General features: G+C 40.0%; 1 protein-coding gene across 1 annotated transcript in view; it reads right to left on the bottom strand.

The window, feature by feature from the left end:
• TSHR (thyroid stimulating hormone receptor) overlaps positions 1 to 27,714 on the bottom strand; it is a 165,373-nt gene that overhangs the window by 17,472 nt on the left and 120,187 nt on the right. Inside the window, exons 7-8 of the mRNA XM_047079814.1 lie at positions 26,526 to 26,594; positions 13,871 to 13,948 (exon numbers count right to left, since the gene is read on the bottom strand). Coding sequence (XP_046935770.1) covers positions 13,871 to 13,948; positions 26,526 to 26,594 — 147 coding nt within the window. The remainder of the gene's footprint in view (positions 1 to 13,870; positions 13,949 to 26,525; positions 26,595 to 27,714) is intronic.

The raw sequence follows: 27,714 nt of genomic DNA on the forward strand, positions 1-27,714 counted from the left end.
CAAGCTATTCCAAGAAATAGAAAGGGAAGGAAAACTTCCAGACTCATTCTATGAAGCCAGTATTACTTTGATTCCTAAACCAGACAGAGACCCAGTCAAAAAAGAGAACTACAGGCCAATATCCCTGATGAATATGGATGCCAAAATTCTCAATAAGATACTAGCAAATCGAATTCAACAGCATATAAAAAGAATTATTCACCATGATCAAGTGGGATTCATTCCTGGGATGCAGGGCTGGTTCAACATTCGCAAATCAATCAACGTGATACATCACATTAACAAAAAAAAAGAGAAGAACCATATGATCCTGTCAATCGATGCAGAAAAGGCCTTTGACAATATCCAGCACCCTTTCTTAATAAAAACCCTCGAGAAAGTCGGGATAGAAGGAACATACTTAAAGATCATAAAAGCCATTTATGAAAAGCCCACAGCTAACATCATCCTCAACGGGGAAAAACTGAGAGCTTTTTCCCTGAGATCAGGAACACGACAGGGATGCCCACTCTCACCGCTGTTGTTTAACATAGTGCTGGAAGTTCTAGCATCAGCAATCAGACAACAAAAGGAAATCAAAGGCAACAAAATTGGCAAAGATGAAGTCAAGCTTTCGCTTTTTGCAGATGACATGATATTATACATGGAAAATCCGATAGACTCCACCAAAAGTCTGCTAGAACTGATACATGAATTCAGCAAAGTTGCAGGATACAAAATCAATGTACAGAAATCAGTTGCATTCTTATACACTAACAATGAAGCAACAGAAAGACAAATAAAGAAACTGATCCCATTCACAATTGCACCAAGAAGCATAAAATACCTAGGAATAAATCTAACCAAAGATGTAAAGGATCTGTATGCTGAAAACTATAGAAAGCTTATGAAGGTAATTGAAGAAGATTTAAAGAAATGGAAAGACATTCCCTGCTCATGGATTGGAAAAATAAATATTGTCAAAATGTCAATACTACCCAAAGCTATCTACACATTCAATGCAGTCCCAATCAAAATTGCACCAGCATTCTTCTCGAAACTAGAACAAGCAATCCTAAAATTCATATGGAACCACAAAAGGCCTCGAATAGCCAAAAGAGTTTTGAAGAAGAAGACCAAAGCAGGAGGCATCACAATCCCAGACTTTAGCCTCTACTACAAAGCTGTAATCATCAAGACAGCATGGTATTGGCACAAAACCAGACACACAGACCAATGGAATAGAATAGAAACCCCAGAACTAGACCCACAAACGTATGGCCAACTCATCTTTGACAAAGCAGGAAAGAACATCCAATGGAAAAAAGACAGCCTCTTTAACAAATGGTGCTGGGAGAACTGGACAGCAACATGCAGAAGGTTGAAACTAGACCACTTTCTCACACCATTTACAAAAATAAACTCAAAATGGATAAAGGACCTAAATGTGAGACAGGAAACCATCAAAACCTTAGAGGAGAAAGCAGGAAAAGACCTCTCTGACCTCAGCCGTAGCAATCTCTTACTCGACACATCCCCAAAGGCAAGGGAATTAAAAGCAAAAGTGAATTACTGGGACCTTATGAAGATAAAAAGCTTCTGCACAGCAAAGGAAACAACCAACAAAACTAAAAGGCAACCAACGGAATGGGAAAAGATATTTGCAAATGACATATCGGACAAGGGCTAGTATCTAAAATCTATAAAGAGCTCACCAAACTCCACACCCGAAAAACAAATAACCCAGTGAAGAAATGGGCAGAAAACATGAATAGACACTTCTCTAAAGAAGACATCCAGATGGCCAACAGGCACATGAAAAGATGTTCAGCGTCGCTCCTTATCAGGGAAATACAAATCAAAACCACACTCAGGTATCACCTCACGCCAGTCAGAGTGGCCAAAATGAACAAATCAGGAGACTATAGATGCTGGAGAGGATGTGGAGAAACAGGAACCCTCTTGCACTGTTGGTGGGAATGCAAATTGGTGCAGCCGCTCTGGAAAGCAGTGTGGAGGTTCCTCAGAAAATTAAAAATAGACCTACCCTATGACCCAGCAATAGCACTGCTAGGAATTTACCCAAGGGATACAGGAGTACTGATGCATAGGGGCACTTGTACCCCAATGTTCATAGCAGCACTCTCAACAATAGCCAAATTGTGGAAAGAGCCTAAATGTCCATCAACTGATGAATGGATAAAGAAATTGTGGTTTATATACACAATGGAATACTACGTGGCAATGAGAAAAAATGAAATATGGCCTTTTGTAGCAACGTGGATGGAACTGGAGAGTGTGATGCTAAGTGAAATAAGCCATACAGAGAAAGACAGATAGCATATGGTTTCACTCTTATGTGGATCCTGAGAAACTTAACAGGAACCCATGGGGGAGGGGAAGGAAAAAAAAAAAAAGGACGTTAGAGTGGGAGAGAGCCAAAGCATAAGAGACTGTTGAAAACTGAGAACAAACTGAGGGTTGATGGGGGGTGGGAGGGAGGGGAGGGTGGGTGATGGGTATTGAGGAGGGCACCTTTTGGGATGAGCACTGGGTGTTGTATGGAAACCAATTTGTCAATAAATTTCATATATATAAAAAAAAAATCACTGTTAACCTTTCCTCTATCTCTCAAGTTTGTATAATTATATTTCTTTTAAGCCTTTTGCTTCTGTGACCTATGAAATCCCATGGAACTTACCACATAAGCATAATGGATTCTTCAACGACAAACTACCCATATACTGTAAGTCAGTATGGTCAGCTTTCCACCACACAATGACAAGAGGAAATGATGGCAATTTATTGCCAATATTCAGATACTGAAATAAAAACCTATCCTTGTCCTTAGTGTTGAATCCTCTCCCTCTCCTCCCCAAAACACATACGAAATGACCATCACCACAGTGGCTAAAGGACCTCAATGCTACTGGTGAGACGTGAAAAGTCCACTTTCTTTTTTTTTTTTTCAACGTTTATTTATTTTTGGGACAGAGAGAGACAGAGCATGAACAGGTGAGGGGCAGAGAGAGAGGGAGACACAGAATCGGAAACAGGCTCCAGGCTCTGAGCCATCAGCCCAGAGCCTGACGCGGGGCTCGAACTCACGGACCGCGAGATCGTGACCTGGCTGAAGTCGGATGCTTAACCGACTGCGCCACCCAGGCGCCCCAGTCCACTTTCTTTTAAGGTGTTTATTTCCTTTAGACTCAGAAACAGAACATAATTAACAAAATGGATTTCAGTGACTTGGCAGAAATAGTGTGTCAGAATGATAACCCTTAACTACCTTATTTCCTGTCGCAAGAGTAAAAATCTCAGAAGAGTCAAAGAATTTAGCATTCATCTATACTTCCTTGGGAAGAACTGAGTGCCTAATTGTGCACACCAAAAACTGTTTCATGTGCTTATGTTTGTGGGTTATTTGTTGAAAATTTTAATCCTAGGTTAATTTATCCCTCCTATCAGTAAGTCTGTTGTCAGCATCTTCTAGTTAATTGTAAAATCATGAGTAAAACGTGCTATAGAATAATGATTTTTGCCTCATCTATTTGGCTCTATGCAATCTTTTTTTCACCCCATGACTGATTGAGACTTTATGTGGGTGAAATCACCAAAAACTCTGAGAGGAGTAGTGTTGGAGGGGTCAGAATCCTCTGGGATTGATAGGATGAAATAAAATAATTTATACAAAATATTTAGCAGACAGCCTAGTAGGCGCTTACTTAAAGGTAGATTGTTTATACTTAAAATTGCAAAGAAGATGTGCTCTGACTTCGTTACGGTTGAGGACTCCTGACTAAAGAGCAGTGATTAGTTAATAAAACTGTTCAGAATTTATATGTTTTAGAACATTTTGTAAGCATTGTTTTCCTAGAATTCAGACTCAGCAAATATTCTTTTATGTTCTATCAGTTTTGACCAAAGTAAAAAGCCCTTACTTAAAGAACTAATTTTAGCAAAACCATGTTACAAGAAACAGTTAATGGGTTTGTGAATTATTCATTTTTATAGATGAAAGGTCATCCCAGTTTACTGTCCATATTGGCATAGATATGAGAACATTTATTCAGACTGAATCCCCTGGTGGAAAACGCATGATCATTTGAAGCCATTGCTCCAGGACACTGGCTCGTGGTGCTTTGGAGAACTTCTCTTTCAGTTAAAGTAAAAAAACTTTTGAGGATTATAGTAGTTGAAATTTTAGTCAGTTGAAGAAATGCAAAGGTTCATATGATTTTGAGGACCTTTGTAATAACTCCATCACCTCTCTCCCACCAAGAGTCAGCCCTCTAGTTTAGGAATTCTCTGCAATGTTTTCTCATTAGGTATAAAAAGTAACCCTACCATGATAGATTGCTGTGACTTAAAGTATTAGCTCTGTTTTCTCATATCAGTGGCTATGGTAGTAAGAGATGCTACTGATCAATAAATTTGGATTTTTTTGTTATCCAACTCTCGTGAATTGTTGACACTAGTCTTCCAGTCTGAAGATTCCTAGGACTGAAGTAGGCCATCCTACTTCAAGAAGCCAGCATGCACACAATTATGGAAAGGTTTCTATCTACTCTTTCTCTTCAAATTCTTCTGTGACCTTCCTTGTAGCTCTCAAGGACTGAACAAAATGGTCGCAAGCCATCTCCTTGCCTCTGGAGACACAGGTGTGTGTCTTAGGAGGGATGACCCACTTCGGTTGCTTCCCCAACAACTTGGATCCCTTGGCAAAAGTCTGCTAGCTTGATGGCTTGATGCCCGAGCCAGAAACTGTAAGAGTATGTTTACCTTTGCAACTCATTTATCACTCCAGTGAGCAGAGCAGCCTAGCAGACAAACCTCCTCTGGTTTTCCACCCCTAGGAGGTTCCCTTCCTGTCCAAGAGAGCTGCCCCAAAGGCTCTGTTTGACAAACAGAGAAAGGAAGACAAGGAGTGCCAGGCTGATTAGGTCTTTGGATTTGATCTTGTCCCTCTCTTTGGAGGTCCAGTGCCTGCCAAATAGCCAGGAGATATAGATGAGCAGTCACAGCACAGTTGTTGGGACAGAGGTATCCAAGACTAATAGTGTCAGGGCCAAGGGTGGGTGAAGGTGAAAGGAAGAAGGCATGGGGGTGAGTTGAAAAGGGCCACAAACTGTAATGGGTTATATAACTATTACTAATATTTCCATAGTAATTCTTCAGTGGGCCATCCTTGACCTGCTGAGTCAGGTCATGTTCCTCACAACATGATTTCAACACAATACACTTTTCCAACACTATCCTTTGCCCCAAATTATGTTTTGTTGCTGTTATTGTTACTATTCTTTGAACACATCCTATGTTTTTCAGTAGAATTGCCTTTGTTCTTTCTCCATCTCTGTCTGTTGCAATTCTACCCCTTATCTGAAGCCCATCAAATACCATCTTCTTTAATGAGGCCTTTGCTGGTCACCCTACCTAGAAATGGTATCTTGATTCTCTAAATATCTGTCATGGCTCTTTTGACATCAAACTTACAGTTATTTACTCACATTTCTCCTAAATTTGGCTGTAACCTCTTTAAAAGCAGAAGTTATGTCTTATCCTTATAACATTCATGGAGTTCAGTAGGTGCTCAGGAAAATGTAGAATAAGTGAGTAAATGAACACCTTGCACAAGTTTGCTTCATTCTCTTAAAAAAATTTTTTTAATGTGTATTTATTTTTGAGAGAGCATGAGCAGGGGAGGGCACAGAGAGAGGGAGACACAGAATCCGTAACAGGCTTCAGGCACTGATGTGTCAGCACAGAGGGCTGTGCTGACGCAGGGCTTGAACCCATGAACTGGGAGATCATGACCTAAGCCAAAGTTGGACGCTTAACCAACTGAGTCACCCAGGCACTCCTACAAGTTTGCTTCAGATTAGCTATTTCTCCTTAGAAAGGAAAGAGAAAAGGAGAGGTTCAACTATGGATGGTGATGGCCTGGGGGTCAGGACTAAAGCTGATTTCATTTAGGACTAAAATCTACTCAGGATTGCAACTCAACAACAAAAAGACAAACAATCTAATCAAATAAGGTAAGATATTTGAACAGACACCTGACAAAAGAAAATATACAAATGGTTATGAGGTACATGAAAAGGTACTCAACATCATTAATAATCAGGGAAAACAGAGTAAACCATAATGAGAAACCACTTTATAGCAACTAGAATGGCTAAATCAAAAAGACTGACAATATAATGAGTAAGCAAATATCAAACTTTCATACCTCTCTGGTTTGAGTAGAAAATGGGATTTTTGGGAGGCATTATTTCCTATGAAGTTAAATGTAATCTGTCCTGTGACCTAACAATTTTACTCCTAGACTTTTACATTAGAAAAATACATAGATATGTGGTTGTATACGGAAGGTGGAGCATGAGGGAATTTTCTGGTTGATGAAAATGTTTGAAGCCTTGACTAATATAGGATAACATAATTTTGCCCAAACTTATCAAATTGTATACTTGAAAACTGCATGTTATTGTATGGAAATTATATCTCAATAAAAAAATAAATTTGTCAAGGCTCATACCTAGAAAATTATGCATTCAACACACCAGTGGACTTCAGATATGCCCAAAAGAACTGTGCCACAATTTTTCAGCCATCTAGTAGTATGATTTTGTGAAGATCATTGAGTAAAAGATAAGAACATAAGGTGCTTATTCTTCTGTAAACCCAGATGGCAGTGCCTTGATCTTTAGATTTTTAAATAATTCATTTGATCAGCTAATAGCAACAAAAGTTTATTTTTGTTGAGGCATGTTACACAGACTCAAGGATATTGTTACAGAGCTGTTCTCTTCTTAGGAGATACTTATAATAGTAACTGGGACTATTATAATCATTTTCAGTGGTAGGTTAAATGCTTATTAACGTAAGTTACGTAATTTAGACCTTAGAGAACTCTGGTTATTATGGAAGGCATTGCATTTCAGTGCATTCTTTCCTTTGGGATTATAAACACCAAGAGCTTCTCTTTCAAAATAAGATTAAAAGAAAACAAGATAATCAAAAATGAAAAGCATAAAAATAGAAAATGAGATTGCATGTCTTGATTAGAAAAACAATAGGTAATAAATGTTATTGAACTCCCAAACTATATTAAAAGGCTTTAAAAAATAGGAAAGGGTGGAGAACAGGCCGTACTTTAGATGTTGCACCTGTTTTGAATTAGATTCTTTTTTGAGAAATGACCTTGAGAAAAGATGGTAAACCAAGTGGGCAAAATTTACTGTTTTTGTTGACTGTTAGAAATGACTGTGTTCTTTCTCAAATATCTTTATGAAGCAGAAATATATACCAGCCATTTTTCTTCTCTTTAGTTGGAGTTTAAGGTTTTCCAAGTTGGCTGTAACACCAACTCACACCCAAATCATGGCTATTTGGTATTCAGTTACAACTTATCAAATATTTATTGAATACTTGCTGTCTTGTCTTTTGAAGCAGGGAAATTACAGAATGTGTAAGACATTGTCGATTTCCTTAGGATCTTAAAATCTGGTTAATAGGGAGAAGATCTGTGGGAAATACAGTGGTAAAGATTTTGACAAATGTTCAAGACAAGAGGTACATGGTGATGTTACAAAGCCATTCATGAGTAGTTACTAGATGCTCTTTAAGACAACTGCCTGAAATTTGAAGGGTGAGATTGAACTCTTTGTTCATTTCTTACTTTCCTGCTACTGGCATTTCAAATGCTGCCATATCCATTGTCCTCTTTTCCTGTGCTTTGTGGTTTTCTTTTTAAATTAAATTCTAATTTTCATTAAAATAGTGTGTGGACCTATTTTTAAAAATCAAACTACACTGGAAGCTTAGTTATACAGGCTCTGGTGCAATTCCTCCCTGCAGTCTGCTTTCTGATGCCCTGAAAACAACTACTTTTAACTTTTAACTGGTATTTTTCCCCATAATTGTAAATATATTTTGATTTATTGGCTTTTGATTCACCCACTGACTTCCTGCTAGGGAAGATGAGGATTTAGCTCTCTTCTATCACCCTACACACAAATTCTCCTGACACCCCCTCTAATCTCCTGAAACAGTTTTAGGACATATTTGGTTAAGCTTATATTTAGTATTTTGGTTATTACAACTCTGCATATTTTGATTTCATTTCCTTTCTTGTGTAGCTTTATTTCCTTACGAAACATCTTTATGAAACATCTCTCTTATTTATGTACCTTGTTTGGATGGACTTCTTGCTAAGTCTTGCACATGCTCTAAAGTTCTCTAAAACATCTATCAAAATAGTTGTTCATACAGCCAATCCTGTCAGATAATGTATCAATCTATTTTATTTCCAGAACTTTCTCTTGGAGCTCTCTTGGTGGGGAGGGTTATCAGAAGTCTCCATTCTAGCCATTTATTGAGATTTCCTCCATAATCACATCTCCCATTACCACCTACATTCCAAAGCATCTCAAATACATCTCTAGCCCTGATCTCTTGTGTTCCTTTCCCATCTGTAGCTATCACAGTCGGCTTGGATGTGTCACACATACCTCAGACTGTTCTTCACCACTATACCAACTCCTCCCACAGTCTTCCCTTTCTCAGGAAGTAGTGATCCCATTCGTCTGGCTGCTCACGCCAAAACCCTTGCAGTTGTCTTTGATTCTTCTCTTTTTCTCATTCCCTACGTACATTCCATCAGCATATCATATTGGCTTTACCTTTAAAATATAGTCTGAACTGACCATTTCTTATTGCCTTCACTGCTACTACCTTGTTACAAGCTGCTATCACCTCATGCCTACATTATTTTTATACATTCCTAAGTGGTGTCCCAGCTCCCAGACTTGGCACCCTACTCTCAACACAACAGCCAATGTGACCCTACTAAAACAAAGGTGAGATCATGGCAAAAGACTCCAATGGCTTCCTCTATATCTAGGAGCAAATAAAAGACCTTAAAGTGACATTTAAGGCCATCCACAAGTTGCTCTCCCCACCCCATTATCTTTTTGACCACAACTTCTATCTTTTTCCTATTTAGTTTACTCTTCTTGAGCTACAACAGCCTCCTTACTATTCCTCAAACATGCCAGGAATGTTCTTACCCGGGGGTCTTTGCACTTTGTCTAGAATGCTTTTCTTTCTGGTAGTCACATGCCTTGTTCCTTTATGACTGTCATATTTTTTCCCAAATGTTACCTTCTCAAAGAGGCTTTCCCTGACCACCTGTCAAAATAGGAAACCCCCCCCCCCCATCAAAAGCTCCTAACGAAGAGTCCTGAACTTAGCCTATGATCAATAAATGTTTACTGTACATTTTCAGAGGTTGATTAGGAAGAATTTAATCAAACTGATGCAAATGGGTCAGAATGACAGGGAAGGAGTAGAAATTTCAGGCAAGTGAGATAACTAAATCAGAGCTAAGTTCTGAAAAACCTGAAATTAGAAAATTTCTCTCATATTGTCATAATATTTGAGAACAAGTGATTTAACCAAAGGAGAGACAGAGAAGAGAAAGAGCCAGAGGTCGGGACTGAAATACTGGGGGCAGTGATCTCTAGTGAGAAAGATTAGGAAGGAGTGAGCACAAAGGCTTAGAAAGGTAAGAATAATGAAGTATCAAGAGGCAGGAAGAAGCGAAGGTAATCACAATGCTTAACATTCGTGAAGCATATACAAAGTGCTTTTAGTTTATTTTCTTACTTAAGCTTCACTACTTTTAGTAACTCTGCTTTGACAAATAAGATCACTGAGACATGGGTCTCAAAATTAGTGATGAAAGCAGGAGTCAAGTCCAGGCCTCGCTCCTAATCTAGCTCACTTTTCACAACCTGGCCTGTGTCCAGAAGCAGGAATTGCATTGTCAAGTAGTTGCACAGCTGTTCTTAACTTGGCCAGAGAGTCTTGAAAAAAAAAATCTTGCCAATACTATCAAAACAACTTTTAAGCAACAGAAACAAATAGATACATTACCACTTAGAAAGAAGTATAAATGGACACTCTCCCTTAAGGACAAAGTACTGAAATATCTTTAAAATATGACTGCTATTTAAAGGCTACAGCATTTACAGAAGTGTGATTCAAGTATTTATTGCATACCGTATTAATTTTGCTAACATTTTTAAAGCTAGTACTATGTTTTAGGCATTGTAAAACGAAGTAGAACTGTAGAAACAAGACAGGCATAACCCTGCCCTCTAGGAGCTCTTGGAGAGATAGACAGAAACATACTACTGTTGCTTTGAGATGCATACATAGAGGGGCTAGAGTACAGAAGAAGAAATGGTTATCTTTCCCTAAGGAGAATAAGGGTCAAGAACGACTTCAGTGAGGAGGAGGTTTTTGGTTGAAAGATAAAATGGTAGTAGGTGCTAATCAGATAGATAGATGAGGTTGTGGTAGGGTTTTCCAAGCAGAACGAAGAAAGAGTTTAACATAGCCATGTAAGTAGGTTGGAGTATTAGGAGAGCTAATACAGACAGATCATAGGTCAGGGGTGTATAGTGGTGTGAGAGACAAAGCTGAAGATTATCACGGAGCCTTGCGTGCCACACCAAGGTCTTTATCCTGAGGGGTACAGGAGACCAGAATTGGTGTTAAGATCCGATTTGCATTTTAACACACACAGGTTTGGGGAAGACGGAATTGAGAGGGACCGAGATAGAAGGCAAAGGGAGATTTGGAGGCTCTTGTCATCTAGACTAGTGCTACTCAAAGCTTGGTGCCCACTGGCCAACTGTTTCTTATGAGTCCTTGACAAATGTAAGAAGCTTGTACTGTAAGGCAAGCCAATGACTTCATGAAGCACACTGTTCAGTTGGGGCAACTTTGCTTTTATGGGAAGATTTTCTCCATAAAGGAAGCTGTATTTTGATGTACATTCTGGGGCTAGCCATTCACCTTGTAGTGGCCCCAATTTGAGTGGTCGTAGTCTACATCAGTGGTCTTTAAATTCTTCCAAGGTCACATATTCACATGCAAAAACTGTTTGAGTATGTGCCTTTAACCTGTGTACATTTATGATCTCCATGCACATATTACTGTAATACCATGTTATATACACTATAAAACACACTAAACATACATTTTAAATTTTTTTTTTTCAACGTTTATTTATTTTTGGGACAGAGAGAGACAGAGCATGAACGGGCAAGGGGCAGAGAGAGAGGGAGACACAGAATCGGAAACAGGCTCCAGGCTCTGAGTCATCAGCCCAGAGCCCGACGCAGGGCTCGAACTCACGGACCGCGAGATCGTGACCTGGCTGAAGTCGGACGCTTAACCGACTGCGCCACCCAGGCGCCCCTAAACATACATTTTAAAAGGATAAGAAGAAAATAAATGAGTAATCTTTTAAAAAAATTTCACTAAAGTGAAAGCACTGTAATTAAATATACTTCACTAATTTTGAAAATTGCTGTTTAACCCTTTCTGATATAGCTATTCAGAGGTCTGCTTCTGTTTCAGTTTAGGTTTAAGTGGCTGTCAGTGAAAAAGTCACCTCACAAAGACAGATGGTTCCCCATGGACTAAGGCAGGCATGGGACTAAGGCAGGCATGGGCCTGCCATGGACTAAGGCAGTACTCACTAAGTTAAGATTCTCAACTCTCAATCCAATTCAGGAACTAAATACATGTTTTTTATTGAAATTCATATTCTCGGATGTCCATCAGTTGTTTTTGCACACTAACCTATGCATGTGTAATTTTCATATTTTATACATGTGGATTTTAAGACCATTGTAATTATTGATTTGAAATATTTTTAAAAAGGATAAAATTCAATTTCTGGTTTTAACAAACATAATTTTCATAAGTGATATTCATTCTCATCAGGAAGATTACATAACTTGGAAATGTTTTTAAATACCTGTTTCTAAAGGCCATTTCCAAAGCACAAATTTCTTCAGAGAAACAACATTCATTAGTGAAATATCACCTTTATCTTGAAGGAGCAGTTATAATTCTTTAAAATTTTTGAAAAAATGTTTTTATTTTTTTGAGAGAAAGAAAGAGACAGAGCATGAGCAGGGGAGGGGCAAAGAAAGAGGGAGACACAGAAATCTGAAGCAGGCTCCAGGCTCTAAGCTGTCAGCACAGAGCCCGACTCGGGGCTCAAACCCATGAACTGTGAGATCATGACCTGAGCCAAAGTTGGATGCTTAACCAACTAAGCCACCTAGGTGCCCCTTGAAGGAGCAGTTATAAAGTTGTCTTTTTTTTAATGTTTATTTTTTTTATTTTGAGAGAGAGAGAGAGAGAGAGGGAGAGGGAGAGAGAACAAGTGGGGGAAGGGCAGAGAGAGAGACGGAAGGAGAGAATCCAAAGCAGGCTCCTCACTGTCAGATCAGAGCCCGACAGAGGGCTCGATCCCACAAACTGTGAGATCATGATTTGAGCCAAAATCAAGAGGTGGCTCAATGGACTGAGCCACACTGGAGTCCCTATAAAGTCATCTTTTAAAAGTATCTTCCAGGTTAAAAAAAATCACATAAAAGGCCAGCACATTTTTTTTCACTTGACTTTTTGTAGAAAGAAAAATGTATAATGCTTTCAAGTACTTTGCCATCAGTTAACAATGAATCCCCATGTGGTATAGTAGATTTTTAGGGTCACTCTGCCCTCTCATATGGCACCTATGTGTTAAGAAAATAAGGCCATGTGGGCACCTGGGTGGCTCAGCCCATTGAGCGTCCAACTTCAGCTCAGGTCATGGCCTCACACTCATGAGTTTAAGCCCCCAATTGGGCTCTCTGTTGTCAGCACAGAGCTCACTTCAGATCTTCTGTCCCCTTCTCCCTGCCCCTCCATTGCTCACGTGCTCTTTCTCTCTCTCTCTCTCAAAAATAAAAATAAAACATTAATTTAAAAAAGAAAGAAAATAAGGTCATAAATTCACTTAACTAGGTGCATTCAATCTAAAAAGGAAGTATAATTGTTAGAAGTGAAAGAGTGACGATGTTAAGTACTCAAGACTGTGGATCACCCACTGTTCCCTGGGAATGCGTCCATTCCCTACCTGACACCTGAGGGGCTGCAGTCATCTGTGTGTATAGTACCAAAACTTAATTTGTCCTTATTTAAAAACATTTCTTAATGTTTATTTTTGAGAAAGAAAGAGAGAGACAGAGGGTGAGCGGGGAGGGGCAGAGAGAGAGGGAGACCCACAATTTGAAGCAGGCTCCAGGTTCTGAGCTGTCAGCACAGAGCCTCACGTGGGGCTCGAACCCATGAACTGTGAGATCATGACCTGAGCCAAAGTCAGATCCTTAATGAACTGACCCACCCAGGTGCCCCCTTATTTTTAAAATCTTAAATATAAATAGAACCTCTAATATTTATCCTTGCCTCTAATGGATTGCCTTGTGCCTTCTCCTGGGGCGCTGTGTTCTGCTTTGGCAAGGACTGGACCAGATGTTCAATGGTGAGATTCTAAACTGCTGTTTTTAAAAATAATTATGTCTCATCTTTTCCAGTGATTGTAAATTTTACTAGATAGGAGTCAGACAATTTATACTCTTCCTTCTTCATGCCAAGCATTGTGCAATGCACATTCACACACAATTTTCTCTGCACAGAGTGCCTGCCACCTGTTTGTAGACCTTGTGTCTCAGAATTTTGCAAACAGCACCTGCTCAAAGATGCCTGTTTTTTTTTGCACTGGGGGCCTCCATGAATGTCCAACCAAGGTGGCTTCCTAATGAGGCTTCCGGATGGTACGGTGGAGTGGCCTTCTGAGTGTCAAAGAACAAGAACTTTCTTCCAAGCAGTAGCCTATACAGCTGGGTGGAAGACTACTGCGGATGTCTTTAGCCAAGACAACATGGCCTACCGTAAACATCAGCCACTTCTCTTGGTGACTGTCCTTTATTCTAAATAAAATAAAATAAAATAAAGACCGACATATTCTTCTGTATGTCTTACTCACAGCAAGGTTGGTCCACTGTATACTCCTCCAAATGCATCTTGGTCAATAGCTGTCAAGTACTTATTCTTGTTCAGGTAACTAGAGAGAGAGAAAGAGAGAGAGAGAGGGAGGGAGAGAATGAATTAGGTGAGGTTAAGCGAATTGACGCAAATTCCAAAATAAAATGTGAGCATGGTTTCCCTAGCTATTAACTGGTTTCTAAGAATTTGGAAAACACCTTACCTTCTTCTGGCTTAAGCACTCAAAACATTCTAGGTTTTAGTGGTGCAAGATTTATACATATTAATTGCGGCAGAAGTCTTTGAAAGTGAGCATGTTCAGGATCCAGTTTGCATATCTAGATTTTATAAAAATTGTCTCATTCCTTATTTACAGGCATACCTCAGAGATGCTGCAGATTTGGTTCCAGACCACCACAATAAAGTGAGTCAAGTGATTTCTTGGTTTCCCATTGCATATAAAAGTTGTGTTTAGACCATATTGCAGACTTTTAATTGTACAATAGCATCATGTCTAAAAACCCAATGTAAATATCTTAATTGAACACTTTGTTGCTAAAAAATGCTAACGGTCACCTGAACTTAAGCAAGTTGTAATCTCTTTGTTGGTGGAGGACTTGCCTTGATGATGATGGCTGCTGACTGATCGGGGTGGAGGCTGCTGACGGCCAGAGTGAATGTGGCAATTTCTTAGGACAACAGTGAAGTTTGCTGCATTGATTGACTCTTCTCTTCAAGAATTATTTCTCTGTAGCATGTGATGCTGTGTGATAGCATTTTATCCACAGAACGTCTTTCAAAGTTGGGGTCAATCTTCTCAAACCCTGCCTCAACTAAATTTATGTCATAATCTAAATCCTTGAGTTATCATTTGAACAATCTTCACAGCATCTTCTCCAGGTGTGGATTCCAACTCAAGAAACCACTTTCTTTCCTCATCCGTAAGGAGCAACTCCTCATCCATTCAAAGTTTATCATGAGATTGCAGCAATTTAAATATAATAATAATAAACAAGTTTGAAATATTGTGATAATTACCAAAATGTGACAGACACAAAATGAGCAAATGCTGTTGAAAAATGGCACCAGTAGAGTTTGCTTGATGCAGGGTTGATTCAAACCTTCAATTTGTAAAATGCAATATCTGTGACTCACAATAAAGGGAAGCGTGGTAAAATGAGGTATGCCTGTACCTGATCAGTGGTGACTGTAGTTTTCAATCCACTTCAATACCAACTGATTTAAATTTTCTCAATATTGGTCAATATTCCCATTTGCTTCTGAAGCCTGGGCTTAAATCAGGAAGGGAGGGGTCCCTGGGTGGCTCAGTCAGTTGAGCATCTGACTTTGGCTCAGGTCATGATATCACAGTTCATGAGTTCCAGCCCTGTGTCAGGCTCTGTGCTGACAGCTCAGAACCTGGAGCCTGCTTCGGATTCTGTGTCTCCCTCTCTCTCTGCCCCTCTCCTGCTTGCACACCGTTTCTCTCTTTCTGTATCTCTCTCAAAAAATAAACATTAAAAATATTTTAAATCAGGAAGGGAATGACCATGGTGAAGGTGGTGAATTTCTTTGGGGCAGGGTTGCCTGGTTTAGCAAGTAAAAATACAAGATGCCCAGATAAACAATGAATAACTTTTAGCATAAGTATTCCCCATGTAACTTTTGAAACATTCCTATACTAAAAAGTTGTAGTTTATCTGAAATTAAAATTTAATTAGGTGGCACGTATTATCTCTGACAATCGTGTTTGTTGGGGTGGGGCAGGTTATATAGATAAGATTACAGACAATGAATGTGTAAATGAGTGAATAAAAACAAAATCGGGGTGCCTGTGTGGCTCAGTTGGTTAAGCATACAACTTTGGCTCAGGTTGCGATCTCACAATTCATGGATTTGAGCCCCTTGTCAGGCTCTGTGCTGACCAGCTGGAGCCTGGAGCCTGCTTCTGATTCTGTGTCTCCCTCTCTCTCTGCCCCTCCCCAACTCAGACTCTGTCTCTCTTTCTCTCTCTCAAAATAATAAACATTAAAAAATTTAAAAAAATCAATGTAGCTCTCTTCAAAAGCAGTGAGGTGGGTGAAGTTCAACTTTTAGTGACACATGAGATTGCTTTAAGGAAAAAATAATCCAGAATGAAAGAAGACTCAGCATATGGTGTGGTGGCCACGTGACTTTCTTGATGGCAGTGACAGCTGGTTTACAAATGCCACAGGGTATGGGCAGGACATGGCTTTTCAGGCAGTGACTGAGAAAATCCTAAGCTTCTAGGACATTGTTAAGTCTGAAATGGAGGGGTTCAATTAATCTCATACACACACACACACACACACACACACACACACAAAGACCCGATTAAGATGTGGCAGCAGTCACGTGTGCCTTCTGGTTAAATGGCTGTCATGTAAGGCTGTCAATAACAGGCTTCATGTGGTCACTGTATGACTGTCCCTCAACCCTCCATGTCCATGGAATTCCTTTGGTCAGTGATAGCTAGAGCAGGCAAGAACCATCTTGGAGAAACAATCGGAGAGAAGACCCTGAACAGCATGATTTTGTAAAAAGACAACTAAGTGGAGTGCTGCACTGGCTGGCATCTCTTTTTGTATTCTTTGGACCCTGCAACTTGCAGATCACATTCCGTTCCCAGACTCATGTGAGGATCGGTGAGCTCATCTCAGTTTTTCCTCTTCATTGCAGACTGCTACAAGTGAAAATCGGCTTGCTCTAATCATTAGAAATTATTGTAAAACTAAATAATTGCTTGTCCAATTCTGTAGTGTTTTCATCTGATATTCAATACGCCCCCAAGGATAAGGAGACTGGTTGATAAGCATTGCAGTTTACCAGAAACGCCGCAGAAGATTTCAAACTGGGAAAGCCAGCCAGAGTCCAGGAGGAGAGAAAGGATGGAGAGAGGGTGCAGCCAGCTTGAACGGAGATGAACTGAGTCTTGGGGGAGGCTGTGTTCTCTAAAACCAGCAGGGTTGTTGGGCACTTTATCTCTTAGAGTTAATTAGGTGCTTGCTCAAAAATGAAACTATTAGGGGCGCCTGGGTGGCTTAGCCGGTAAGCGTCTGACTTTGGCTCAGGTCATGATCTCACTGCTCATGGGTTTGAGCCCTGTGTCGGGTTCTGTGCTGACAGCTCAGAGCCTGGAGCCTGTTTCAGATTCTGTATCTCCCTCTCTCTCTCTGCTCCTCCCCTATTCACACTCTGTCTCTCCCTCAAAAATAAATAAAGATTTAGGGGCGCCTGGATGGCGCAGTCGGTTAAGCGTCCGACTTCAGCCAGGTCACGATCTCGCGGTCCGTGAGTTTGAGCCCCGCGTCGGGCTCTGGGCTGATGGCTCGGAGCCTGGAGCCTGTTTCCGAGTCTGTGTCTCCCTCTCTCTCTGCCCCTCCCCTGTTCATGCTCTGTCTCTCTCTGTCCCAAAAACAAATAAACGTTGAAAAAAAAAATTTATAAAAAAAAAAATAAATAAATAAATAAAGATTTAAAAAATGAAAATATTAGTCCATGTGTAGGTGTTTCGAGGGGCTTCCTTATTATCACAGATTGTGATAATTCTGTGAAGCTTTTTACCTTGGGTTCAGATTGCTGATCCCACTTTCCATTTGAAGCTAAGAGGATGGGATGGGGACATAGATTTTTAAAACCCTTAATATCCAAGAGGAAAGTGTTTTTTTTTTTTTTTTTTTTTTTGTTTTGTTTTGTTTTTATCATCCTCATTTATCACATAATGTTACCTGAGAATGTCAGTCTGGTTAGACTGATGCCTTCACCATGATTTAGGCTGATTCTCCTAGAATCCACATTCTATAAACAACCTTGGATAAATCAATCACAAACCTTGGTAGGCTACATGAGTAAGCTTTACTTACATCCTTTACAGGGATGGGGTATGTGATCATTTTTGCAAGGATATCCTTTTGCAAGGATATGGTTGACATAAATGAGCTTAATAGACAGTATAAAGTCTTTGAGTCAGAGCTGAAAGGAAAGACTTCTTGAAATCCAGGATTTCTAAATACAAATACTATGAAGGGCTTATGGGAAAAGAACTAATATTTCCTTTAGAAATGATACAGACACTACTACGGGTGTGTTCAATGCTTTACACTGCTTATGATGTGTATCTCACAGTTAAGGAACAATGTAGTCAGAAAAATGAGGATGGTCAGGAATGAGTTGGGGAAGAATATCCAATTGATGAACTTAGCATGGAAGATACAATATTATAGCTCACATCCTTGTTCATTGGACTTATCCTTGGCACATAACAGCCATTCAGTAAAAACTTGATGGATGAATAAATGAATGTCCAGTTGCTGGGTAACTCCTAGCTAGAGGTGCCCTATATATTATGTTTAGGTGAGGAAGTGACCTATGTCAGAGGGAGGAGGTTGACACTGTGGCAAGGAAAGTTGTGGTTGCTGTGGAGCTTTGCTCTGTGGGGAATTTTGGATATATTTCAGCTCCAAGATGGAATTTCAGCCTGCATTTCCATAGTCCCTTTAGGGGAAATTTGGGCTGGCACCTGTTTATGTTGTGAGACTCATGGGAATACTTCTGTAAGGAACCATGTTTCTCCATCTATGCATTGGTTATTTGGAAAAATTAAAGGGAACCCCTGCCCAGCCCTCATTGCTCCATGGAAATCCTTTTGGTAGCAGAAATCAGATCTGTCTATAAACAGTAACAGGTGAGAAAATGCTCAAGGTTTCAATAGACAGAGGTAAAAGCCAGCCTTAGAGCATATCTTACAAGCCATTCAAATACTCCATGGGAAATAATAGCCTGCTTAATCCCATAATCTTCTCTATTGTCATCTTGTCCCAGTGCTCCAAACTGTGGTGTTTTGTGTCTAATCAACTAATGTGTGAGGCTCATTAGCACATGAATTGTGTTGACTTCTCTGTTCATAATGACTAGCTGTTCAGTATGGTCTTAGCAGATCAACATGGTATTTTTTTTTCTTGCCCAAATGTTTACTGTCAGATAGTAGCTAGTTACTTGAGTTTGACAATAGAAAATACAACACCGAGAATCAGACATTAAGTAACATATCCCTATGCCAGACTGTGTGAAAGAGAGGATGGAAAAGAGGTTCCAAAGAATGAATGTGTGGCTTAATTTACAACTGGGAGCAGTTCAACTTCTGCTGAGCAAGGGATGCTTGTATTATCATTAATTTCACATCTGAGTGATGACAGTGTGCTTGGTTCCATATGAAATCACAGGACCAAGTGCTTTTACACATCTGCCATGATTTTCAGAACTTTTACCCAACTACAGCTGAAGCATCTGTGCTTGTTCTTAATGTGAAATTTGTCCAACTTGGCTGCAATTGCATTCTTTGGTTCCACTAAAAAAAGGTCTAAATGAAGTTAAATCTGCTAATTTCAGTAAATTGACACAAGGCAGATGATGGGGAATCATTGTTCTTTCAGACGATGACACATTATTTAAATTAGAACCTAAAGATACACAAACATACTTCTGGAGAATTTAGCAATTTGCTAACATGCTAAGTGTAATGTTTGTACACAAATAGAATAATAGTAGGATATTGATGTGTTCACATTAGTTTAAAATCACAGTTAGCATTGAGACCAGAAGCAACAGCCCTATGTTAAAATCACAAAGTGAATACTATTTCATTATTACTATGGAAACTTGACCTCTGTTTTCTCCATCTGCAGCTCAACTCTTATCTTCCTGTAGTTCCCAAACCGCCTTAGCCCCAATATCGTCTTGATTTTACCTTGTATTTATATGATACCTTTCACTGAAGTGCTTAACTCTGAAAAAAAAAATAAGTTTCCATGAGCCAGGAATCAGAAACTGAGGGTAGAATGATGAATAGATAGAACATTGTTTTATAACGGAATTTCAAATTTGGATTCAAAATACTAATTGGAAAGAAAGATCTTTGTTTTCTATTATGATTGGATCTGAACTTTCAAATCCTAAAATATTTTTGTCCAGATACTTCTCTTTATCCCATACTTGCCTTTGACCTTTACCAGGAATTGGAAGACTATATATTTTATCACACAGTCATCCTCACCGAGTACCCTCATCTAGAGCAGAGGTCCACAGACTACGACCATCTGGTCAAATCTTGCCTGCCACCTGTTTTTGTAAATAAAGTTTTATTGGAACACAGGCTCATTTTTTTTTTTTTAATGTACTGTATGTGGCTGCTGTTACACTATAATGGCAGAGTTGAGTAGCTGCGACTGAGATCATATGGCCCACAAAGCCCGAAATATTCATCTGGCCCTTTCCAAAAATGTTTGCTGATCTCTGATCTAGATTTCTAAAAGTCAATAAACAAACGATTCTCATTTAAATATTTCCCACGTTAGTTAAATCCTCCCAAAAACCTTTAACATTTCACATAAAAATGTCAAGAAAGTATGGTGAAAATGGTGCACTGATTTCTTTCCTATGTTTAAAGGCATAGTTACAGTGAGTACAAAAGACTATAATTCAGGGAACCGTGAAATGAAATCCATTTCCCTCAACTTTATAATTCTCTGCCATTAGCCAGGCCTCTTGTAGAACCCAGGACATGGTCAGAGGAGAAAGATGGTGAGAAGGTAGAGAGAGTCTTCTTACATAGCCTCTTCATAGGTTTAACTTCAGAAGATCATCAGATGATCTGAAACTCTACTGGCTCTTAGATTCTCCATAGACTGCCTCTAAAATAGACCTTGTTAAATTTATCTGCCGCTCAACAAAGTTACATATCAAAAGATTCTTCTTGAGTCGCATTTCCCCAAAAGTGTTCTGTGGAACACCAATCCAGAGAGAGGCTTCTGGAACCAAGAGCTCCCTGGGAAGCTCTGCATACTGTCTTCCTCTCTTGGATACCAATAATTCAGCTTGTCCTAGTAAAAGACCCAAGAAGTCCGCCATTACACTTTGTTGAAATTTATAAGGGTATGAATAGCTTTTTAAAAATAACATCCATGGGGTGCCTGGGTGGCTCAGTCGGAGATTTCAGCCCAGGTCATGATCACAGGGTTGTGAGATTGAGCCCTGCATTGGGCTTCAAACTGAGCATGGAGGCTGCTTAAGATTTTCTCTCTCTCCCTCTGCCCCTCTCTCCCAGTTGCGTGCTCTCTCTCTAAAATAAAAACAATAAAAAAATAAAATAAAAGTAACATCCATTAATTTACCATGGAAAAAAAATTCAAGGAATGTAGTTTGGAAAATGACACAAGAGCTGGGGAGAATCTGGGATAGAAATTATTGCTCCCTTGTTAGTGTTTTCATCTTTTCAATAGAAAATGTCTCTAAATTCCTGTGATATTCTGCAGCTGATTTGATGACCGAAGCTATAAAATAATATGCTGCTACACTTACTCTGAGAGTCATGTAGCACAGCAGTCTCCAGATTACAGAAGATTCACTTTGGAAATCTCTTTAAGTCTTTGTGGAGTTCTCCAACGTGACCAAAAGGCCATTTATGAGTAAGCATGAGATGTATTGAAGCAAAATGGTCAACATACATGGCCTAACTTCAATCCCAGTCCTTTGAATTTAATAACATTTTATCAGCCAGCCTTTTTTCATCAAGGTGTCTCCCACTCAGACCTCATTTTGAAGTTCGCTGAATTGGTGACCTTGCTGCATTGGTAAAGCCAGGTTCTCACTGAAGAATGACACCATTGCTTGGGGTGAGTCTCTTCTGAAACTTCTACAGGTTATTTCTTGAGTCTTGAGTGGCCTCTTTTCTCTCCCAAGTGCACTCTTCTTAGCTGCAAGATATTTTAGCTTCTGTATTTTGTGCCTGTAATAGACTGAGCTAAGAAGTGTTCTTAGCCCATTTTCCTGGGCTAAGTAACAAACCACAGTAGCCAGAGGAGTTGCCTGTCCAAGCCTTGGTCGTGGCTGCTAGGTCAGCAAATATGAATCCCAGGAGGGCACAGGAAAAAGAGTCTTGAACAAGGGAATCCAGGTCCTGGCTTTGGTTTGGCTCCACCAGCTAGCTTTACCAAATTTAAAAAGCCATGTTAAAAAAAAAAATCACGTGTTTGTTCACTTTGGGCTTCATTCTCTTCATACGCAACTGTGACTGTTGGACAAAAAGACTGATAATAACATACTCTGCAGCCACGGTTCTTGATTCTTGCTTTACACCGGACTCACATAGGGAGATTTTTTAATGGCCATGCCCTGGCTACACCCAAACCAATTACACCAGAATGTGTGGTAAAACCTAGGCATCTGCGCTTCCAAATCTCTTCAGGTGATTTCAGTTTTTGGACAGTATTAAGAACTATGCTGTGTAGCCCTAAAGGCTGAATTTTATACCCCACATCTCTGTGCTTAAAAAATGATAGCTGAGGGGTGCCTGAGTGGCTCAGTTGGTTGAGCGTCTGACTTCGGCTCAAGTCATGATCTCACAGTTCGTGGGTTCAAGCCGTGCATTGGGCTCTGTGCTGACAACTTGGAGCCTAGAGCCTGCTTTGGATTCTGTGTCTCCCTCTCTCTCTGCCCCTCACCTGCTTGTGCTCTGTCTCTGTCTCTCTCTTAGATATAAATAAACACTAAAAAAATTTTTTAAAAAATGAGAGTGATGGAGAGTGATACCTGTCAATGACTACATATAGCAGGATAAAGGAACAGATAATTTAAAGCACAGCTCCTAATCATGGGCTTTAAAATCTTTTGCTTGTGACAAATAAAATTTTTACAAACAAATGACTCTATACCTGAGGTTGGGTTCTGGGTTTTTTAAATCTCATCTAGCATTCTGAAAAAGCAGTTTTGGTTCGGAAAAGAGCCAGTCAGACACACTGAATTCAGGAGCCTTATGACCACCTTTGGTCTCCCTGGTTGAACGTTTCTTCACTGTCCCCACCCCTGCCCTTACTAATGTGGCTCTCTGTTGCCTTAATGCTAACATCTTAATGCACCTGCTGTCTAGCATGGTTGTGTGACAGTCTTCTGATATCTTTATACCCTAGGCATCTCAAATTGTCTTAATTATTTTAAGAAGTCCCAATTCTCTGCTTTATTCACAGAAAATTTGAATTGGGAAAATTATTTCCCTTAAGGCCACAGCTTTCTAGGAATAGTTGAATCAAGGAGGAAAATATTTGCTTAGATTCACATAATATTGAAGTTGAATGCTAATAATTAAAAAAAAACTTGATAAATCTAGGGAAAATCATGCTTATACCTCCAAGTAAGGAGGCCAATGTTATTGAATATTTAGTGTTTAGTTATTTTCTTTTTTTTTAATGTTTATTTTTGAGAGAGAAAGGGAGGGAGGGAGGGGCAGAGAGGAAAGGGAACAGAGGATCCAAATCAGGGTCTGTGCTGACAGCAGTGAGCTCGATGTGGGGCTCAAATTCACAAAGAGATCATGACCTGAGCTGACATTGGACGCTTAACTGACTGAGCCACCTGGGCACCCCAGTGTTTAGTTATTTTCAATCTGAAGTGGATATTTTAGATATGGCTCATTTCTCCCTACTGTACTTTGACCCTTAGTACTGCTGCCCTCAAGGTGACGCCACTAAGAACGCATGCTCAGTGTAGGCAGGGAGCACATTTCTCTTCTCCATCTTTGTGTCACCTGTGAATAGCACAGTACCTGGCTCATTGTAGGTCTTAATAAATACGTTGAAAAATAAATGAAGGATTATGTAAGATTTGTATGATAAAGTTAAGACAGAAGTAGGGTCTTTCCAATACTGTAAATAAAATTGATGTATAAGTTTTCATGTTACTCTATTGAGTCTTTTCAGTCTTCTATTTGTGTATTTTTAAAATGACTAAAACCTTAATGAGACAGTTTAGAGAAAAGTACTCTAATCTCTATTTTTTAAGTTTATTTATTTGCAACAGAGGCAGAGAGAGAGAGAAAGAGAGAGAGAGAGAGGGCACAAGTGGGGGGTGGGTGGGAAGAGAGATAGAGGGAGAGAGAGAGAATCCCAAGCAGGCTCCACACTGTCAGTACAGAGCCTGACGTGGGGCTTGATTTCATGAACTGTGAAATCATGACCTTAGCTGAAATCAAGAGTCTGACGCTTAACCAAATGAGCCACCCAGGTGCCCCTCTAATCTCTATCTGATAAAGATCATGAGAAAACCAAAAGCCTGGCAAAGAGTGAACCCCCACTTCAAATGGAACTCATAAGGCCATGCTGGGGTTTAATGACTTCAAAACCTATTAGAATTTATTCTTTAAAGGTGGAATCCTACCAGAATTAACCACTTAACTCCTAAGTCAGAACAAGACCACTTAATCTGCATGTGTGTTATTTGTCTGCTTGTTTGCATCCAGGGCCCCTGCACATGATTCTGTAGGTCATCCACCTCCCCCTGCTTGAGTGTGGTCCACGCATCAGCAGCAGCATCATGACGTGGGAGCTTGTTAGACATGCAGAGTCCTGGGGCCACCCCAGATCTACTTAATCAGATTCTGCATTTTAACAAGATCCCCCAGATGGTTTACATGTTCAGTAAAGTTTGAGAAGCACTGTATAGGAACAGATCTAGAACCATAGGCCTTCAGGTTTTGTGACAATCACTCCCTGAATATAAAATAACTACATATGAAATGTTTAAAGAGAAAAAAAGATGGAATCACAAAAATGAGTAAGAAGTAAGACTGCCAAAAATGAGCAGGCAGGGGCACCTGGGTGACTCAGTCGGTTGGTTGTCCGTCTTCAGCTCAGGTCATGATCTCACGGTCCGTGAATTCAAGTCCCCTGTTGGGCTCTGTGCTGACAGCTCAAAGCCTGGAGCCTGCTTCAGATTCTGTGTCTCCTTCTCTCTCTCTCTGACCCTCCCCCTCTCACACTGTGTCTCTCTCTCCACTCTCAAAAATAAATAAACATTAAAAAAATTTTTTTTAAATAAGCAGGCAAATTTTTTAAAAAAGTAGATAGAAGTTCTAGATTTGAAGAAAATATAATTGTTGAAAAAATACTCAGCGATATGTTATTAAACAAACAAAAATCTGTTGTTTGTTGTTCCAGCTGACTCTTACCATGGGGGGTTTTCTTTCTTCTATGTGTGATTTAAAAAAAAATGTTTATTTATTTATTTTGAGAGAGAGAGAGAGTCATGAAAGCAGGGGAAAGGCAGAGAGAGAGAGAGAGAGAGAGAGAGACGGAGGGAGAATCCCAAGCAGGCTCCACGCTTTCCACACAGAGCCCTGCACAGGGCTCGATCTCACAACCATGAGATCATGATGTGAGCTGATCTCAAGAGTCAAACGTTTGACTGAGCCACGCAGGCGCTCCCTCCTATATGTGATTTTTGACTGTGAGCTCATACATATCTGATTGATCTTGATCTTTAAAAAATCTAGGGGGCCTGCATTGGTTTTTTCCTTCTGTCGAGGTTTGCATTTATTTCTGCTGGAATCAGAAGGTACTTCTAGGGTGGTACCACTCCAGCTCTGGTCCAGGTTCTCTGGCTTAATCTAGAAGTCTCTGATTTACCTCACTACCCTGCCTTCTCACTGCACTAAAGCCTAGTATCTTGGCACCACTGATCTTGGCAGCCATCCCTAGGAATGTCCACCTTCTGTAAGCACCCACCACTTTGGCTTCAGCTCCTGGTTTCTTTTCCCTCTCTTGGAGCTATGACATAAAATATAATCTTTTTAAATGTATGATCTAGTGGTTTGGTAGTAGGAAGGCCCTACAAGTTAATTCGTCCACGACACCGTGGGAAGGAGACTCTACTAAAGCTATTTTATCATTTATTAGATATTAAGTTAAAACACAAATTAGTAGGGCTGAGCCAGTCCACAAGCTCTTAGATACAACATATATTCTGGTGTCGATACTGGGGGCCCTAAAGATCTGACAGAAAAGTACAACAAAGACAGAACCCCAGTTCGATGGCTATCTTTTGGTCAACATCCTGTTCTAGGCATTATTTATTTTGGGGGCAGGCAAAAGTTGGATATGTCTTTTCAGCTATTTTTGAGTGAATCAAATATAAACTAAACGTTTGGAAAAGTGCTAGAAAACACAAAAAAGATAAACCTTACTTTCTGAACAGCTTTGGACTCAATTAAAGACACCTTTTACTTCATGTACATATAGATGAATGTTTACACACACACACACACACACACACACACACACACCCCTACAAGAAAACTGAGATGTGAGGGCGATCTGGCTGTGACATCTGTCACCCCATTGATCACCAGGGTTGAGTCCATTGATCTGGCTGGCTAGGCAGGTGTGCCCCCTCCTCTCTCACCACTCCATGTGCATCCCTCCTGAAGCTGTGCACTTGGTCGAAGAGGACAACCTGCCCCTGTAGAGAAGTACTGTTCTTCAGTCAAGGGTTTATAAGTAGCTGCACAATCCTGCTAGAACCTCCAAACAAGCTCTCAAGGAAACTGAAGATGAGACCATGGTTCTCCATTTTATCAAGGATAAAACTTTGGGATTCAGAATTGGAGTCATTGTAAGTATATACTAAAGCTGCCTCTTGCTAAGTTATTTAACATCATCTCCACGTTTTGGTCATGCTAACTCTGGGTTTGAGGAATGCTCTGGTAGAACCTATCTCTAACAGAATTGTGACCCATGGGATGATTCCCCATTGAATGGGTGTGGGAATGTGAAGGAAAACAGTGGTTTCCATGGTTACCCTTGACTTACACAGCATCCAGCTTTGTGCCATTGAAAGCATGTCCTTGGATTGAAGTAAAGCCATTGTTGTATAGTTTCCTACAATCAACAGAGAGAGGAGAAATCAGTGACCCATAAGAGGTGAGGGTTGGGCTTCAGTTCTGTGGTATCAGAAATGTGCATGAAGGTTCTCAGGTCCCACAAGAAAACTTTACAGTATGTCTTGCTTGGAACATAGAGTAATATCTCCCAGGGTGAATCCCCATTTTCCACACATCTCCCAGTAACTTCAAACTGTTTCTCAGAAGTGGATTTAGTTGGAAGAGCAAAGATTTGCCACGATTAAGGATTTATTTTGTTTTATTTTTTTCATTTTTATTATTTTTTATTTTTTAAATATGAAATTTATTGTCAAATTGGTTTCCATACAACACCCAGTGCTCATCCCAACAGGTGCCCTCCTCAACGCCCATCACCCACCCCCCATCAACCATGGGGGATGGGAAAAAAAAGATTGATTTTTAAATGTTTTACCTATACTCAAAAAAGAAGAGTTTCAGGTAACAGTTAATTCAATGTCAGTAATGGAGGAATAACTTCAGTTTCTTAAGAGGTCAATTTTAAAAGATACTATTCATCTGAATGCATAAGCTTTATATTTTCCTATTTAAAATGCCACTTCACATTTGCGTTTTATCCACATTTTTGTCCTCAGGGCTTATCATAGATTAAATGCTTAATGGTTGCAGGCTGAATCAAATCGAACTTCAAAGACAAATCTAAGAAAACAGGTAGAGCATTCTCTTTTGTGGAAATTTTGATGTTTTAAGTGGTTGCTATGTTTCCGTGACTAGCTACTTTGTGCGGTGATCCCTGGGACTGGACTGAAGTGTCATCTCCTCTATGTACTACTCAAGTTACTGAGAGGTGGGGGTGACTTGCCAAAGCCACATTGAGGCGGAGCTGCCGGGAGTCAGGATTTCTGTCCTCAGGAAGTGATTCTTCCTAAGTACCCAAAGGAAAAGGAGCCCTAGCCATGGGAGCTCTGGTCTCCAGGGGGATGCACGGGGGCTATTGGCATCCAGAAAGAGAAGGCAGCCATGACCACAGTCAAGTACAACTAGTGACAGTTGTAGGGGAATTCTGAAAACCTTTGTACCCACCACCTGTTAACTCTGGTGACACGCTATGAAGCATGCAAGAGACTCTTCACTTGGAA

The sequence above is a fragment of the Lynx rufus genome, unplaced genomic scaffold, assembly GCF_022079265.1.
Source record: "Lynx rufus isolate CCGP_SWC_20201006 ecotype Redwood Valley unplaced genomic scaffold, mLynRuf1.p SCAF_17, whole genome shotgun sequence".
NCBI classification, from domain to species: Eukaryota; Metazoa; Chordata; class Mammalia; order Carnivora; family Felidae; genus Lynx; species Lynx rufus.